This window comes from Mastigoproctus giganteus, chromosome 4 (genome assembly GCF_048544385.1).
Source record: "Mastigoproctus giganteus isolate SK-2022 chromosome 4, ASM4854438v1, whole genome shotgun sequence".
Classification (NCBI taxonomy): domain Eukaryota; kingdom Metazoa; phylum Arthropoda; class Arachnida; order Uropygi; family Thelyphonidae; genus Mastigoproctus; species Mastigoproctus giganteus.
In genome coordinates, this window is record NC_143578.1 from 243,543,689 (window position 1) to 243,562,628 (window position 18,940).

General features: G+C 38.6%; 2 protein-coding genes across 2 annotated transcripts in view; one reads left to right on the top strand and one right to left on the bottom strand.

The window, feature by feature from the left end:
* Nucleotides 1-1,006, bottom strand: part of LOC150087579 (putative inositol monophosphatase 3) — a 55,627-nt gene extending 54,621 nt beyond the window's left edge. Inside the window, exon 1 of the mRNA XM_090372143.1 lies at nt 641-1,006. Within this exon, the coding sequence (XP_090228269.1) occupies nt 641-955 (315 nt within the window). The 5' untranslated portion in view covers nt 956-1,006. The remainder of the gene's footprint in view (nt 1-640) is intronic.
* A 573-nt stretch (nt 1,007-1,579) lies between these two features.
* LOC150087580 (ubiquitin-conjugating enzyme E2 W) overlaps nt 1,580-18,940 on the top strand; it is a 120,451-nt gene continuing 103,090 nt past the window's right edge. The window contains exon 1 of the mRNA XM_090372145.1: nt 1,580-1,590. Within this exon, the coding sequence (XP_090228271.1) occupies nt 1,585-1,590 (6 nt within the window). The 5' untranslated portion in view covers nt 1,580-1,584. The remainder of the gene's footprint in view (nt 1,591-18,940) is intronic.

Here is an 18,940-nt window from a genome sequence, read left to right on the forward strand (position 1 = left end):
AAGGTTAAAGGGAAGGGTTTTTGCTTTTGTAAAGGCAACTAGAGCAGTCTCAAACAGTTTTTAATTTCTATACAGTGGGACCAACTGATGATGTTACCAACAGCAAATTCTAAATGAGATGCATTCAAGGAATTAGTTCCCTTTTTTTTTATACAGAGTCTACAAACAAGGTCTATAAACATAGTCTATATTTTCTATAGACAAGGCTAAACACGAATATCGCCTATTATTTAATTGTAATAAAAATATACATAATTAAAGGCAGTAGTGACAATATTTCGAAGAATTAATTTCCACACTATATAAGAAACAGAACTATTAGTTCTGATGACTTTGGCTAGCAACAAATTTCAGATTGAAAACTTGTTGGTTAAAGTCAGTTTTTGGATAATATTAAAAATGAAATGTAATATAACGGCACAAACTTACTTGAGAATAATTCTAAAAAAAGAATATAACCAATGAAACATGGGTCGGGTCCTAGACAAATCTTACTAATCTAGACATAAACTGCACCCTGGACGTTCCATTTTTTAAAATTTTCTATTGAGTCAATATAAATAAAGCTAAACATGAATACCCCCAATTATTTAATTGTAAAGTAATCGAAAAAAAGAATAACAAACGCATATTTGTGTACCTTCAATGCAGGAAGGACTTTCTTTAATCCGCTAATCATAATCCTATGGGAGAGCATGTCTCCTTTCGTAAGAGGGTCATTTACACCTTCTTTTGTTTTACCCTTAGTTTCCTCTTGTATATCTGTACTCAGCCTGACTTCACGGACTTGAATACCCCCTTTTTCGGCAACATCGATGCTTAAAGCCAATAACCGCTTCAAACTTACAACTTTACTCACTTTGGGGTAAGAGTTATATGTGTATATTAGATAAATCGCAATAAGGACTAATATGGTTAAACCTAAGGGATTCAACCTCACAAAACTAATATTCATTATTAAGAAGCAAAGTTATAAGAGTTTGGCGTTAGTTTACATATAAAAACCAAATTTCGCATCCAAATCAATCGTTAAACATCTGATATTGCTTTTTGAAGGTAGAAAACGAACTTTTCTGAGCATCACCGCGCATCAGAAACTCTGTCATCATGTAATACGTAGTTATTGCGCATGTTGGATGCGCAGTACGATTGGAAAGGTTGCTATGACAACTGTGATGTACATAGGCAGTAGCAATATCTTAGAAATATAAATGATTTAATCGATTTGTATACAGTTACAAAAGAAATAAAAATTTGCATTCTGATTAACTGTTCCAATTACATAAAACTGCTTTTTGGGCAAAAAACAATATCATTCAGAATATACTGCACATGTAAACACCCCCTATTGTTCCTTTGACAACTGCCACGCTAGACGATTTCTGGGAAAAAGACACTAATAACCGCAGTTTCATAAAAGTATATTGTTGTGAGCCTGAGAAATAGGATAATCATAATAAATCAAATCAATTATTTCCGATCAAGTAGTTTTAATAAAAGAAGGTCAATCATTATATAGAATGGGAACATCGGTTTTAAATCACAGGCCAGTATGTTTCCAGAACAACAATAAAGATGGCGTCAATGCAGGTGAGTGGATTCTGATTATGCTATACAATTTAATCCAATTTGCAGGTTAAAAATAGGATGAAATTTAATGGTAATTTTTAGCATAGGGCAAAGTTTTGAGTGTCAAAACAAAAGAAGTCTTTGGTAGTTGAAAAACGTAAAACGGCGATGAAAGAAATTAATTCAACTACTTTCATTTTTATGGTTATTGTTAGGGGAATGTTAATATCATTTCTGACCGCATTTCATTTAAAATTTACCAAATTTTATTACGTAACAGTTTTCTGTGCCATTATTTATTCTAAAATTGTCTTAAAATATATTGTATAAGGATATACACTGAGCTTCCTTATATCTGTCATCCTTTTGCCGGCTTAGATCTTACGTATAATCACACACGAATTGATAAACTTCCAGATTAGAAGCTGGTACAAATTGGCAATCGTTACAAAATACTGGTTTTCAAATACCAGTAGAAATCGTCCAGGTATGTAAAAGTTAAATAAATAAAATAGGCATTTGGTACTAAACTAATAAAGTAAGACAGTTTTTGTGTATTTTGAAAGGTTTAAAAGCTATGCAGGCTGTAATTAAAGTATAGTTATGAATGTATTGTGTTTGTGTATCGGATAAAAAAATAATAAAAAAAAAAAAAAACCGAACGAAATTTCGAACAAACTGCTACTTCTGAAATAACAGGAAATTGTAGGGAGGATTTTAGAACATGGGTATCTTGGATGATGCCTAAGATACAATCTGATTTTTTGGTTCTTATCTAGTCAGAAGTTAGCCACCCTGTTTTGGACCAATAGGATTATATTGCCTTCTTTAAAACATTACTGACATTTTTCTGGCTGAAAAATTAGAAAGATAGATGTTTGCACACAGTGAATTTTTTTTTTATTTTCTGAATTATGACCCTAAAATATGAGAAATTCTTGGAACCAATGATATTCTAGTTCTATGAATAGTTGAAGGATGTTAAGAAGGAAGAATCTTGTTGAATTTTTTTTTTTTTTTGTTAGCTTTTATTCCATATTGCGTTGAAGTTAGCTTTTATTTTTCTTTATTCTCCATTTCTGACCTTCTATCTGTTCTTTATTCACTCTGCATCATCTCATATCTTCTTTCCCCACATTTGCTCATTTTTTTGGTCTTTTTCTCTTCCCACACTTATTTGTTTTATTCAGTCCATTTTGCATCTTCGCCTTTCCTGTTTGTATCCTTACCACCTTAATCTATTTTCCCTTAACTTATTTATGTTGTTCCCAAGATTCTACTCTTACTTTTTCTGGTCATCCCACATGTCCATCTTAGCATTCTCCTTTTGTGTGGTGTGCATTTTCTATATACAGTGTTTTAACATTGGCCAGCCCTCATTCCCATGCATCGTTGCCATTAACCTTTATACACTTTGCCTTTCAGTCTCACAGGCATTTTGTTGTCACAACTTCTGTTCCTTCTCTCTATTTCACCAACCAAGCTGCTATCCTGGCTAGGTCATTTTTCTCTCACTCGATCCTTTCTGTCTGTCTGTCTGTCACTGATCCTACGTATTTAAACCATTTTCTCTTGATTTTTTTTTCTCTGCATACCCAGATTGATTCATTTTGTTCCTCTGCTCATTGTCTCTTTCATCCTGCTTCACTTCACCTTCTGTGAAACGTTCCATGTCCTGTGTCTTAGCTACATTTAGCTTATTCTTTTCCCATGCTTTTTTCCATTCATTTACTTTTCTTCCTATTGCCTCTCTCTCCACACTTGTGTTCTCACCTAACACCAAAGTGAACAGATAAGGGCTTAGTGCTCTCAATCCTTGGCACAGAATGATCGGAATTCACTGAATTTCAATCCACTTGACTTAAGTGTTATATGTATATGAGTTCCATCAGCATAAAAAAAACTCCCAGTTATGGGAGATCAAGCCCTTGCTTGTCAGGGGCGTAGCATACGTTTCTTGATTAGACCAGGGTTCGAGCCCGTCACCACCAAATACGGAGGATGCGGAAAGGTCAGAGAATGTCCACCGCATATTCCCAAAGCAATATGGCCTTAGTTGCTAATGCTCCTAAAAACCAAATAAACAAACAACAACAACAGCCCTTGCTTGTCATACCTGATAGAATGTCGGCAACAGCCTCAAGAACTCTCTTAGCCACCTCTGATCTAAATCATGGTTTCTTAAATGTGCTGAGTATATTTGGGACAAGAATATAAAATTTTTTAACTGACTTTTATACAAATTTTCTGCTCTCAGTAAGGCTCATAATGGTTGTAAACAAGTTATAAATCCAAACTCATTTTGGAAAAGCTAAGAGTAGGAAATTTTCTTCTGGCCTAATGATATTCAAGCCTTCACTCTCTTGCCAAAGCTGTTGGCCACAACTCTCCAGTTGTACTCCACATCTATAATATAATGATGGTTTTGTTGCATATTTATTCAAAAAGTTCTGCAAGAGAACAGATCAGATCTACTTGTATTGAAAGAGTAGCAAAGGAGCAGATCTAAACCTCCAAGCACTTCCTAATTCATTTCACAAATATACGTGGTCTCAATTCTAATCACAACAATGTCCATTTCCACTTGCAGTCTGCCAAACCCCATGTACTTTTTCTGACAGAATCTCAGTTATTGGTTGATTCAACTACTGCTCATCTCAGATGCCCAAATTATTTGCTGTATGATTCCTTTCGCCTCAAAGGTGGTACTTGTGCATATGTCCGTTCTGATATTCACTGTCAGAGACTTGGCAATTTGGAATCTCCTCTCTTTTGATCTTCTCTGGCTTAAAATCTCTCAACTTCATTCTGTCAAATTCGTCTGTTATCTCTACCGTTCTCCCAACTCCACTAATCACTAGGAGCTCCTTGACTTTCTCCAGTCCAACTTTCCTAACAGTGAGGTAATTTTCCTTGGTGATTTTAATATTCACAACTCCAGCTGGCTTCCATTTTCTAGTCACACCAACCCAGCTTGTTGAGATGCTGAGGCTTTTGCAATTACTAATGACCTTGCACAGATTGTTCATTTACCTACAAGAATACCGGACAATCCTAATCATACAGCCAATATGCTTGATCTTTTTCTCACAAACAACCCTTCTAAGTACACGGTCGAAGTGAAGAGGTCCTTTAGGCACTTCAGATCAAAACTTGGTGATTGTTTCTTCTCCAATGGAACCTTTATCTCATGGCTATTCCCAATCTCATGTTGTTTGGCATTACAAGAATGCAAAATGGGATGATCTACGAGATTTCTTTTCCTTTGTCAGATTACTGTTTCAAAACTTCTGATGTCAACATTTGCTCAGATCGTGTCAGTGAAATTATTCTTGCAGGAATAGAATCTTTTATCCCACACTCCACTGTAAAATCTCGTCCTTTATCTAAACCTTGGTTTTCCAATAAATGTGCTAAGGCTGTTCAAGAGAGGAATGTTGCATATCGTAATTGGCTTGTTTCATTTTCTGCCTACACCAAAGCTCGCAACAATTGTAAAGCAGTTATTAATCAGTCCAAACTAGAGTTTGAACAGGCTAAGAGTAGAAAATTTGCTTCTTGCCCTAATGGTAGCCGAGCATTCTGGTCTCTTGCCAAAGCTATTGGCCGCAACTTTTGCCCATCTCTGCTCCCACCTCTGTCCAAACCAGATGGTTCTGTTGCCACTTCAGCCAAGGATAAAGCTGACCTGCTAGCATCCCATTTTTCTTCCAACTCATATATTAATGATCTTGGTAAAACACCTCCCACCATTCCCAACACACTCCATTCAATGCCTCCTGTGGTCTTCCATCAAAAGGATGTCAGAAGGATTTTGGCGAATCTTGATGCCAAGAAAGCTCCAGGTCCCGATGGTATTTCTCCACTTGTTCTCAAAACCTGTGCTCCTGAACTTACTCCTCTTCTTTGCTGCCTTTTTTCACTTTCTTATTCAAAGGTGTTTTTCCTTCTGCTTGGAAATTTGCTCATATCCAGCCAGTTCCTATAAAGGGTGGCAAATCCCTCCCATCCAATTATCGTCCCATTGCAATTACTTCTACTCTTTCTAAAGTAATGGAGAAATCAATTAACCGCTAACTCTTAAACTACCTAGAAACCTTCCGTCTGATCAACAATCGCCACTATTGATTCCGTCAGTGTCGATCCACTGGTGATATTCTGGCTTATGTTACCCATTTATGGACTAATTCAATGGAAAGGTTTGGTGAAACACAAGTATTTGCTCTTCACATCTCAAAGGCATTCGATCATGTTTGGCATAATGGTCTTCTAAACAAACTTCCATCTTATGGTTTGCCAACTGTTTTTAGTAATTGGTTATCCGGTTTTCTCTCTGATCGCTCGCTGAGGGTGATGGTAGATGGCTCTCTGTCTTCTAACTTCTCCACTAATGCCGGTGTCCTCTAAGGTTCAGTTCTTTCCCCCACTCTTTTCCTCTTGTATATTAATGACTCTCTTCCATTGACTGGAAATCCTATCCATAGTTTTGCCGATGATTGCACATTGCATTCCACTTTTCATTTTGAGAAACCTTGTCCTGCTGAATCAGCTTCAACTTCTCAAATCTTCTACCAATTCCTTAAATGCCGATCTTCATGTAATTCTCCAGTGGGGCAAAGACAACTTAGTTGATTTCAATCCATCTAAAACTCAGTCTTGTGTTATATCTCACAAAAAGGATTCTTCTGCTCCTATGCTTATCTTTGGTGACACTCCGATTTCTAGGCAAGTTGATATACCTCTTTTGGGGGGTTACCTGACTTCTAATCTCTCTTGGCACAAGAACATTACAAATATTGCTTCCTCTGCATCTTTGGTTTTCTCTTTCGCTCTTGGCGTTACTTTTCTTCCAAACAGCTGCTCACTCTGTATAAATCGCAAAACCGCCCTGCCATGGAATATTGTTCCCACATCTGGGGTGGTGCTCCCAAAACCTCTCTCAGGCTTCTAGATTCCATTCAGAAGAGGGCAGTTATGTTAATTAATGATTCATCTCTAACTACCTCCTTACCAGACAGTCTCTCCACTCACTGTCTCATAGACGTACTGTTTCTGCTGCATGCCTCTTCTACAGATACTTTCATGGGCACTGTTCTTCTGAATTGGCTTCTGTAATTCCTGCTCGCTTTCAAAACAGTCCAAGCATGTGCCGCCAACATCCATTTACTGTCCAACTTCAAACTCACAGAACCAACTTTTTATCTTCCTCATTTATTCATTCATTCAAACTGCCGTTTTCTGGAACAACCTTCCTTCATGCGTATTTCCTGAAAATTACAGTCTACAGAAGTTAAAGTCCAATGTCAACAAATATCTTCTTTTGTCTTCTCAACCTTCAACCCAAGCACAGTACTAAGTACTGTAGGTTCTAATACCTCTCGTGTTTGAGGTTTACATAAAAAAAAAAAAAAAAAAAAAGATACCTACTAGTATGGGAACGGATGAATACTTTGACTCTCAATACCAGAATATTGGAAATATGACTATCTCTGCCATGTGCGGAGGAAGTTATGAGTGATTTGAAAAATTTATGGTATCGAATGATTTAGAATGAAGTGCAAGGTCACCTAAATACTAATAGATTTACAACATAGTTTTTTTAAGAGCTAATTCTGTGTGACAGTCTGGTAAGGAGGTAGTTACAAACTAGATGCCTGGAACACGTTTGATATAATTTAGATTTTAGAAAGTTTTCACCAGTCCACATGAATGTTTTATGTGTAAATTAACGAAGTGTATGCATTGGGGCATACGTTTCTACCCTTTTGATAAAGGGATGGTTAACTAGCAGATGACAAAGTGTGATTATTAACAAGCAGTGCTCTGTGTGAAATAGTGTTATGAGTGGAATCCCTTTGGATCCTGATATAGGACAGTTGTTGTACTGGTTTTCATTAATGATATTTATGATGGTATTGAAACGTTCATATCACAATTTTTTTTTTGACGATTAAGGTGGGCAGGGTTGTTAAAAAAAGGAAACCTGTTATGTTCTTTCAACATGTTGTAGATATACAGTCGAACCTGGTTAATGCAAAGGTCAAGGGACCCAAATTTTCACATTTTGTAATAATGAGGTCCCACAAAAGCATCAATTTTACCGTTTTTTTTTTTTTTTTTTTTTGGTACCTATTATATATCTAAGAATAATAATATCAAAAATAAATTAATTTAAATTATTAAAATATAATAAAAACAAAAGCCTTGTCTAATGATTCAGTAATAGGAATAACACATTTTTTTAAACATTTTATTTTATTTGTAGATAAACTAAGAAAAGCAATATTAATGGAAATATTGTACAGTATATATTTTGATATATACAATATTTTAGTGTCACAGTAAAATGAATTACGATCTTAATATAAAACAAGACATACAAACCATTAACTTTTTAATAAATTAATCTAATTTAAAGAAAGAATCCAATGTTGTTTGCACAGTTTTTGTCCAGCTACAGCACAGACGTTATCAAATGCAATAGTTGTTTCTTTATCAACGTTACTGCAGGCCAACACATTCTCTATTATGTTCAATGCATTTTGGGCATCTTTTTTAGATGGCAGTGTGCACGCTTCTTCACTTTTGCTGTCACTGGTAACAAAAACATCGTTTTGTTTGGTACCCAGCAGCTCTTCTGGTGTTGGCATTGCAGTGGTAGCAACTTCATCATCCACCTTCAAATTCGCCAACAAAACCCATATGCTCCTTCAAATTCCTCCATTCCTCACTGTTGCTATCACAGTCGTCTGCTGGACCATGTTTTTCGATGATGTTCTCTCCAAAGCCACTCTTTCTGAAGCAATTGATTATTACACTTGAAGTAATACTTTCTCAAGCAATAACAAGATTACGGATAGCATCCGAGGCATTCCAATTTGGCTGCAAATTGTTCCCTCCTATGTTGTGGATCAAGTACCTTATCAGGCGGGCTCTATATGCTCTCTTGAGGTTATAAATAATGCCTTGATCGTGGTTGCATTAAACTGGTGGTATTGGGGGTAAAAACAACAGCTGTATATTTGTCAACTTAAGTGTCTCAGCAGAATGTGCTGACAACGGTCAAAAATCATCAAAATATTCCTTTTTTCTGAAGCCATTCTTCTGTTCAATTTTGATAAGCAAGACTGAAAAATTTTGGCCTCGTAATCACAGGGAAGTTGATTAACTTTAAAACATCTTGGCTTGAAGAACTTACCAATCACAAGTGGGCGTAGTTTTGTACTGCCATCTTAATTGCAGCATGACAGAACAGTGAGTCTTTGTTTAATTAATTTTCCACCAGACAAGACTGTACTCGAACAGCAAATGTTTTGTTTGGCAGCAGATTATAAAATAAACCTGTCTCGTCAAGATTAAAAATATTCTTTGCCTCATATATTTCAAGAATGAACCACACAGAACACAACCAGTCTGTAGCCTTTTCTTTGTTGATTAAACCAGACTCGCCGCAAACTTTCCCTTTACCCCTAATGGTAGTTGCATCTTTTAACTGAATCCCATATCGGTATAATGTGGTCACTGCCACTTAGTGGTTTTTTTATTTGCAGATTCTTAATGCATTAATAATCAGATCTAGAATATTACCCTCTTGTTGCCTTTCTAACATGCCTGCTGTTAAAAAAAAAAAAAAAAAAAAAAAAAAAAAAAATCATCCAATAAATCCACAAAGATCTTGCTAATCTGTCAGTGTCTAACCCGCAAGTTCCAGTCAAATTATTCCTATCTTTAAATCTTTGGAGCCAGCCACTGCTGCATTTGAAGTCAAGAAGAGCAGGACATACCAGATCAGATCTTTACATAAGGGAAAGGGGATAATATTAAATACACCAGCTGCAGATAAACTCGACAGTTATTTTGCATCGATATTTACAAATGAAAAACCTTTTTGTGGCAATGGGAAATTGTGGGAGCGAAGTTGAAAAATATGTAATTAATGATATAGAAATTTCGCAAGATTATTTAATGAAAAAACTTTCGACCCTACAGGCCAGTAAGGCTCCTGGAGTTGATGGAATATACCCTATAATCTTAAGGGAGGCGGCAAGTGAGTGCATTGAACCATTGAGGCTAATTATGCAAGCATCATTAGAGTCTGGGGATATTCCCTTGGATTGGCAAAGTGCCAATGTATCTCCCATACGTAAGGGTGATTCTAAGAGTGAAGTGGGAAATTATCGCCCTGTCAGTCTGCCTTCAGTGGTAGGGAAAATTATGGAGGCAATGATCAAGGGTGTAATTCAAGATCATTTGGATTGAATTGAAATTCTCAAGGATACTCAGCATGGTTTTGTAAAGGGAAAATCATGTTTAACAAATCTGGTTCGCTATTTTGAAAGGGTCACTCACGAGCTGGATTTAGGGAATAATTTCAACATTGTTTATTTAGATTTCAGCAAAGCTTTTGACTCAGTCCCACATGAGCAGTTGCTTTATAAGCTGGAACAGGTTGGAATCACTGGGAAAATCCTTAGATGGATAGCAGGATGGCTTCAGGGCAGGAGGCAGAGGGTTGTGATAAATGGCTATTCCCCAAGGATCAGTATTAGGACCACTGTTGTTTTTAATTTTCATAAACGACATCGATGAAGGGATAGAGGGCGTGATGTATAAATTTGCAGATGATGTTAAAATTGGCACAGTAGTTAATGATCACTGTCAAGCTGAGCTTCTTCAGAGAGACCTAGATAGACTTCAGGAATGGTCAGAAAAATGGCAGCTATGCTTTAATCCAACAAAGTGTAAGGTATTACACCTGGGAAACAGTAATCCCAAAATAACTTATTCACTTGGTGGAGTTCAACTAAACCCAGTACTGGAGGAAAGGGACTTGGGTGTTACGATACGGTGAGACAGGAAATTCTCTGAGCATTGTAAACAGGTTGCAAGGAAGGCCCATGCTGTCCTATCAATGATCTGTCGAACTTTTGCAAGTAGAGATAGGGACGTGATAATCCCATTATATAAGGCTTTTGTTAGACCACACTTGGAATACTCTGTTCAAGTATGGAGACCGCACCAAAAGAATGACATCGAGCTTCTTGAAAGGGTGCAAAGACGGGTAACTCGCCTGGTCAGATCGGCTAAAGGGTATCCTTATGAAGAAAGACTTCGAATATGGAGGTTGCAGAGTTTGGAAACTAGACATCTTAGAGGAGATTTGATTGAGGTGTTTAAGGCTCTGAGAGGCATCAGTAAAATGAATGAGGACGAAATTTTCAAAGATTATAAATGATGCTAGAACTAGGGGACATAAATTCAAGTTACGGGGGGAAACGTTTAGATTGGACTGCAGGAAGTTTTATTTTAGCCAACAAGTTATAAATTACTGGAATAAGTTGTCTACATGGGTGGTAGAGGCTGACAGTTTGGGAAAATTCAAAGGTCATCTGGATAGTACCTTCGGGTCAGGGAAGCGCATAGGATGATAGGTTTCTTTTCCTTTTCTTTTATTAATTATTATTATTTATTTATTTATTATTATTATTATTTTTTTTTATCATTGTTTTATTCAGGGTTTTTTTTTTTTTTTTTTTTTGGCTCGTGCAGCATAAGCCATAGGCTTTCTTGCACCATGCAGCCAATACTAATACTAAATCCCTAATTCCATGTTACTGAGCTAAATAATTTGCCTTTTCTTGCAAAATGTTCTTGCTACCTGGGAGTCTAAAACGCTGATGGAACTGATATTCGGGTGACACTCAAGTCAAAGTGGACCCAATTTCGGCGAAGTCCGGACGGTCTATGACAGCCAAATCCTCTGCTTGCACCTTCACGATGGTGGGACTGTTAGTAATCCTGGGTATAACCTTCATGCACAAGTACATAGTGGATGACCACCCAGGTGTGAACCAACGTAAGCAGGGGTCGGGGTGTGGCGCCCACACCACATGGAGGAATGCTGCCCCTCTATGTTACCAGGCAGTACTAGGTGGTAGATGACTCTCATCAACCGGTGAAATACCACCACTTTGCTTATTGGAGGCTTGAAGTGGTGGAACCCATGTTTAGTCTCTAGAGCTAAGTTCCGGCCAACCCTTCCCTATCTCTTCCATCATGCAGTATGATTGATGATTTTTGAGGTTATGATGAACATCATGGCGAGATCCAATATTCCTTACATTTCGAGGGTACAGCTCTAAAACGGTTTTCGCAGGCCGGCCGCTAGTTAGTACACTGGACTGAACCTATTGGTAACTCTCTAGGAAGCTTCCGGATCAGCTAGTGTATAATCTTGCAACCTCTACTCTGCCAGCTAGTGACTGGAGGGAGTCCGAGTAGTGTGTATGCGGGGGAGCATTGTCGAGGCCACGTTATGTCAAGGATCTGGGTATATTCTTACCACATGTACGCCACATCCAAAAATTTCATTACTTCATACAGCATGTCCCACCCACTTTTTCTTACTATTCAATACACCATGAATTGTCAAAATAATAGAGCAAGCTTATCTGCGAAAAGATCTAAACCTCCCAAGGACTTCTTAATTCATTTCACAAATATACGTGGTCTCAATTCTAATCTCAACGATGTCCATTTCCACTTGCAGTCTTCCAAACCCCATGTACTTTTTCTGACTGAATCTCAGTTATCAGTTGATTCAACTACTGCTCATCTCAGATGTCCAAATTATTTGCTGTATGATTCCTTTCGCCTCAAAGGTGGTACTTGTGCATATGTCCGTTCTGATATTCCCTGTCAGAGACTTGGCAATTTGGAATCTCCTCTCTTTGATCTTCTCTGGCTTAAAATCTCTCTACCTCATTGTGTAAAATTCATCTGTTGTCTCTACCGTTCTCCCAACTCCACTAATCACTTGGAGCTCTTTGACTTCCTCTCTTTGCAACTTGACTTTCTCCAGTCCAACTTTCCTAACAGTGAGGTAATTTTCCTTGGTGATTTTAACTTTCACAACTCCAGCTGGCTTCCGTTTTCTAGTCACACCGACCCAGCAGGTCGAGATGCTGAGGCTTTTGCAATTACTAATGACCTAGCACAGATTGTTCATTTACCTACAAGAATACCGGACAATCCTAATCATACAGCCAATACGCTTGATCTTTTTCTCACAAACAACCCTTCTAAGTACAAGGTTGAAGTGAGAGGTCCTTTAGGCACTCCAGATCACAACTTGGTGATTGCCTCTTCTCCAATGGAACCTTTATCTCATGGCTATTCCCAACCTCGTATTGTTTGGCATTACAAGAATGCAAAATGGGATGACCTGCCAGACTTGTTTTCTTCTTTTCCTTGGTCTGATTACTGTTTCAAAATTTCTGATGTCAACGTTTGCTCAGATCGTGTCAGTGAAATTATTCTTGCAGGAATGGAATCCTTTATTACACACTCCACTTTAAAATCTCGTCCTTTATCTAAACCTTGGTTTTCCAATAAATGTGCTAAGGCTGTCCAAGAGAAGAACGTTGCATATTGTAATTGGCTTGTTTCTAATTCTTCAGTTTCATTTTCTGCCTACACCAAAGCTCGCAACAATTGTAAAGCAGTTATTAATCAGTCCAAACTAGAGTTTGAACAGGCTAAGAGTAGAAAACTTTCTTCTTGCCCTAATGGTAGCCGAGCATTCTGGTCTCTTGCCAAAGCTATTGGCAGCAATTTTTGCCCATCTCTGCTCCCACCTCTGTCAGAACCAGTTGGTTCTGTTGTCACTTCAGCCAAGGATAAAGCTGACCTGCTAGCATCCCATTTTTCTTCCAGCTCATGTATTAATGATCTTGGTAAAACACCTCCCACCATTCCTAACACGCTCCATTCAATGCCTCCTGTGGTCTTCCGTCAAAAGGATATCAGAAGGATTTTGATGAATCTTGGTGCTAAGAAAGCTCCAGGTCCTGATGGTATTTCTCCACTTGTTCTCAAAACCTGTGCTCCTGAACTTACTCCCATTCTTTGCCGCCTTCTTTCACTTTCTTATTCCAAAGGTGTTTTTCCTTCTGCTTGGAAATTTGCTCATATCCAGCCAGTTCCTAAAAAGGGTGACAAATCCCTCCCATCCAATTATCGTCCCATTGCAATTACTTCTACTCTTTCTAAAGTAATGGAGAAATCAATTAACCACCAACTCTTAAACTACTTAGAAACCTTCCGTCTGATCAACGATCGCCAGTATGGATTCCGTCAGTGTCGATCCACTGGTGATATTCTGGCTTATGTTACCCATTTATGGACTAATTCAATGGAAAGGTTCGGTGAAACACAAGTAGTTGCTCTTGACATCTCAAAGGCTTTTGATCGTGTTTGGCATAAAGGTCTTCTAAACAAGCTTCCATCTTATGGTTTGCCAACTGTTTTTAGTAATTGGTTATCCAGTTTTCTCTCTGATCGCTCACTGAGGGTGATGGTAGATGGCTCTCTGTCTTCTAACTTCTCCACTAATGCCGGTGTCCCCCAAGGTTCAGTTCTTTCCCCCACTCTTTTCCTCTTGTATATCAATGACCTTCTTCCATTGACTGGAAATCCTATCCATAGTTTTGCCGATGATAGCACATTGCATTCAACTTGTGTCTGCTGACGAGGCTAGTACGGGCCAGACGTGTTCAAAGCCGCTAAGTGGATTTTTCTTATTTATTGATTTGAAATTATTGTTTTTCTAAAACTTTTGATTTAAATTTAGTAGTATAGCATTATTTTGTGATATTTCTGATTAATTTGGTGTATTTATTCTTTACTCGGCCTTGTAATTCCATAAAAGTATCGGTAAGGGTATCAAATCCACGTGTTACAAATTACAACTCCGCTGAACGAGAAGTTTTTTTAGCCAAATTTAGCCGCTTATTGAATATCTTTTACATCAAATTATTTTTTGTAAGTAGCTTATAGACCTAGTAAGGATCGTTGGTTTATTCTGAATTGGGACAGCGAGATTTGAAAGTTAATTAATACTTAAGTGTCCATAGATTACCGTTCGTAACTTCCGCCTTTGTCTTTGTCATACGATCATTATATATCGAACCTAGATAGCTTTAGTATAGCATACGTTATAATATTTTCAGCGATCGGTAAAATCTATTAAACTTGTTCAACTTCGTTGGCATTTAAATTGCACTTTTAACTAAATACATATACCGACTTAGATTACAAACGTAACATAATTAATTAATACATAACTGATACGGAAGTTATATAAAGGGAACTTGGAGATAATTAATACTTGACTGATTGATTAATACTTGACGCTAAAAATATATATCCCGTTATAGCTGTGTTGGGAGATAAGTTACAGTTATAATCTGAAATTGAAATTTTATTTAAATTAAAAGTAAACAGACTCAGACCAGAGCAGCAAAACAAAAGGCTCAAGCTAATGGAAGTGCTGTGGCTCAGAGGAGAACTGAGGGGGGCAGTTGCCTTCTGAGTCACAGCCTTCTAAAATGCACAGCTTGCATGATGTTTGTGGAGCATTCAGGTACAGGACATGATATTGCCATGGGGGATGTCTTTGTGTGTGTGCACGATGCAAGGAGTGTATCGAAATCAGGCAACAATTCAGCGTTCTTATGGGCCTATATGAGAGCTTGAAGGACAGGGTGGATGCCCTCGAAGGAACTAAATTGAGGGGCCCATCAAGCTCTCAGCTGCCCGCATCAACGCCAGAGTTTGCACTTGGTCATCGTGAAACACAGCGGCAACCCCCAAGGCAGAATGCGCTGGTCCCAAAGGAACTAGTAGTTGTTGGTGACTCTATTGTCAGGGAAACGGGGAACATGCTTTGTAAAAAGGATAGGTGGAACAGGACCAGGGTATGTCTGCCAGGGGCAAAGGTTGATGACGTTGTAGAGCAGATATCATCTTTTAAGGGCACAAAAGGTGATATAGTTGTACACGTGGGCACTAACGATATCAAGAGTAGGAGACTGGCAGAATTGCTTAACAAGTACAGGTCACTGTTGAAAAAAAGCCGTGAAATAGGGTTGAATTTGAAAGTGTCTGCAATTCTGCCCAGCCACGATAGGAGGGAGTATATGATGAGAGCCTTGTCGATTAATTCGGCCCTGGAAAGATTGTGCAAGGCTCAAGGGGTAGAATTTTTTTCAGCCTGGACTGTACTTGTTAACAGGAGGGATTGCTTCTACAGGGATGGGATACACTTAAATAGAAAGGGTGCAAGAATATTTGCTGATGCTATCGAGGCAGTGTTAGGTGGGTCGGAAAACTGCTAGGTTGGGGGGATACAAAGACAAATAGATTAACAGTAGCCACTGGCAGAGGTGAAAGAGATTCTTGCACTGCTTCTATTGGAATGAGCAGAAGCCTGAAAAACAAGATTCAGGATATTTCAGAGACTGCTGGGAGTCATTGCGGTACAAGTAAACACATGGGTTGTGTTGGGTAGCTAAGAATAGAAATAGGTGCATGTGTACTTGCGTGTACACCAATGTTAGGAGTTTAGTAAATAAATTTGATGAATTTGAGGTAATGCTCAAAACATCAAAGGCAGATATTGTTGGGATATCAGGGTGTCACACAGATATAAGGAATGCAGAACTGGAATTTGGGGAGTACAACGTCTACAGAAAAGATAGACTGGATAGGAAGGGAGGAGGGGTTATGCTATTAGTTAAGAAATGCATAAAATCCAAGGAAGTGAAGCCAGTGGACATCGCTGGACAGTGCAGTGTCGAGTCAGTTTGGTGTGACATAAGCATTGGAGATCAAAATTGAGAGTAGGAGTGTGTTATAGGCCTAATGACTCTGATGAGTATGATAAGAAACTGTACAAGGAAATAGTGGGCCAGTAAATCAGAGAGTCTTATAATGGGAGATTTTAATTTCCCAGATATTGACTGGAATTTGTGGGCTGGTCACTCACACACTAGCAAGGCTTTTGTGGATTTATTGGATGATTGTTTTCTACATCAGCATGTTCAGGAGGCAACTAGAGGGAGGAATACTCTTGATTTGATTATCAGCAGTGATTCATCATGCATTAAGAATCTGCAGATAAATGAACCACTAGGTGGCAGTGATCACAGTGTGCTGAAGTGGGATTTACTCAAAGAGGTAACTACCATGAGGGGTAAAGGGAAGGGTTATTGCTTTCGTAAAGGCGACTACGATGGACTGAGACAGTATTTAAATTCTATACAGTGGGACCAACTGATGATGTTACCAACAGTAAATGCAAAATGGGAAGCATTCAAAGAACTTATCTTGGAAGCTACTAGACTTTACATACCAACTAAGAAATATTGTTCAAGGTTTAGGCCTAAATGGATGTCAGATGAACTGATGAGGCATATGGCAGAGAAGAAACATGCAAGGGATACATACAAATTAACACATGACACAGAAGCCTATGATAGATACAAGTTGATCTGTAACCAAGTTACCAAGGAGGTTAGGCAGGCGAAGGCAGATTACGAGAAATCTTTGGCAAGGGATGCAAAGAAAAACAGCAAAGAGTTCTTTACTTATGTAAACTCTAGAAGGAAAGGGATGAATCAGATTGGTCCACTTGATATTGATGGGTCAACTGTTGATGATCCTGCTCAGGTAGCTAAAAAACTAAATGAATATTTTGCATCGACATTCACACATGAAGAGTTATTTAGCGAGGGGAAAGCCAGAGGTGTATTCAACTCTAGCAGTAAACTAGAGAATCTTGTAATAACTGAGAGTAAAGTGGAGGAGAAATTGTTGAAGATAAACATAAGAAAGGCACCCGGGGTGGATGGGATCTATCCAGTTATATTAAAGGAGGCAGCAAAGGAAGTAAGCAAACCCTTAGCCATAATTATGAGAGCTTCCTTGGACTCAGGGGAGGTACCCATAGACTGGAGATGTGCAAATGTGACCCCAATTCACAAAGGAGGTTCAAAAGCTGACACAAGCAATTATAGACCTGTGAGTTTAACTTCTGTTCCAGGAAAATTAATGGAGGCACTAGTTAAAGAAGCACTGCAGGATCATTTAGACAAGACTTCAGTTATAGCTCGGACACAGCATGGTTTTGTTAAGGGGAAGTCTTGCCTGACCAATTTGATTGGATACTATGATGCAGTCACAAAAGAACTGGATGCAGGGAATAACTTTGATATTATATACTTGGATCTTAGAAAGGCTTTTGATACTGTTGCACATGGAAGACTGCTGCACAAATTGGAGCAGTGTAACATTGGAGGCAAATTGTTGCTGTGGGTAAAGGGGTGGCTGAGGGGGAGAAGACAGAGAGTGGTAATCAATGGACACTGCTCAACGTGGACTAATGTTATTAGTGGAGTCCCTCAGGGCTCAGTGTTGGGTCCATTATTGTTTTCTGTATTCATAAATGATATTGGTGATGGTATATCAAGCTTAATGTCGAAGTTTGCAGACGATACAAAGGTAGGCAGGGTTGTCAAGGACACTACTGACACTATGCTGCTGCAACAGGATCTGGAAAGGTTGAGCAGATGGGCTGAGAGGTGGCAAATGAAGTTTAACATTGACAAATGTAAAGTACTACACATGGGAAACAGCAACCCCAGAGCAACGTATCAACTCTGTGGTATTACACTGACAGTGGTAGAGAATGAAAGGGACCTGGGGGTGGTTGTGCAGGCAGATATGAAGTTCTCTGAGCAGTGCAGACGGGCTGCAAGAGTAGCTCATGGTGTTATGTCAATGATATATAGGAATTTTTCTAGCAGGGATAAGGTGATTATTCCCTTGTATAAGGCAATGGTCAGGACACACCTAGAGTACTGTATACAGGCCTGGAGGCCTCATTTCAAGAAGAATGTAGAGCTGCTGGAACGAGTACAGAGAAGCGCAACAAGATTAGTGAATGGAACAAAGGGGTGCTCTTACGAAGGAAGGCTTAAGATTTGCAAATTACAGTGTCTGGAGACTAGGCACCAGCGAGGTGATCTGATAGAGGTGTATAAAGCATTGAATGGTTTGAGCATGCTCAATGCTGATGGGATTCTTCCTCTCGCTCAGAATAATCACCTGAGAGGGCATAAATTCAAATTGAGGAAAGACAGATGTAGGATAGACGTGCGGAAATTTGCCTTTAGCCAGCGAGTGGTTGGTTGGTGGAACAGACTTCCATCCCTTGTCGTGGAAGTTGATAGCCTAAATAAGTTTAAGGCTCAGCTGGACAGGTATTTTGAACGAACAGAGGGGTGAAGTGGGAGTGGTTTTTTTTTTTATTTTTTTTTTGGCTGATGCTGCATAAGCTTGCTCTCTTGCATCAAATGCCTCTACTAATGCTAATGCTAACTTTCCATTTTGAGAAACCTTGTCCAGCTCAATCAGCTTCAAGTTCTCGAAAATCTGCTGCCAATTCCTTAAATGCCGATCTTCAGGTAATTCTCCAGTGCGATAAAGACAACTTAGTTGATTTCAACCCTTCTAAAACTCAATCTTGTCT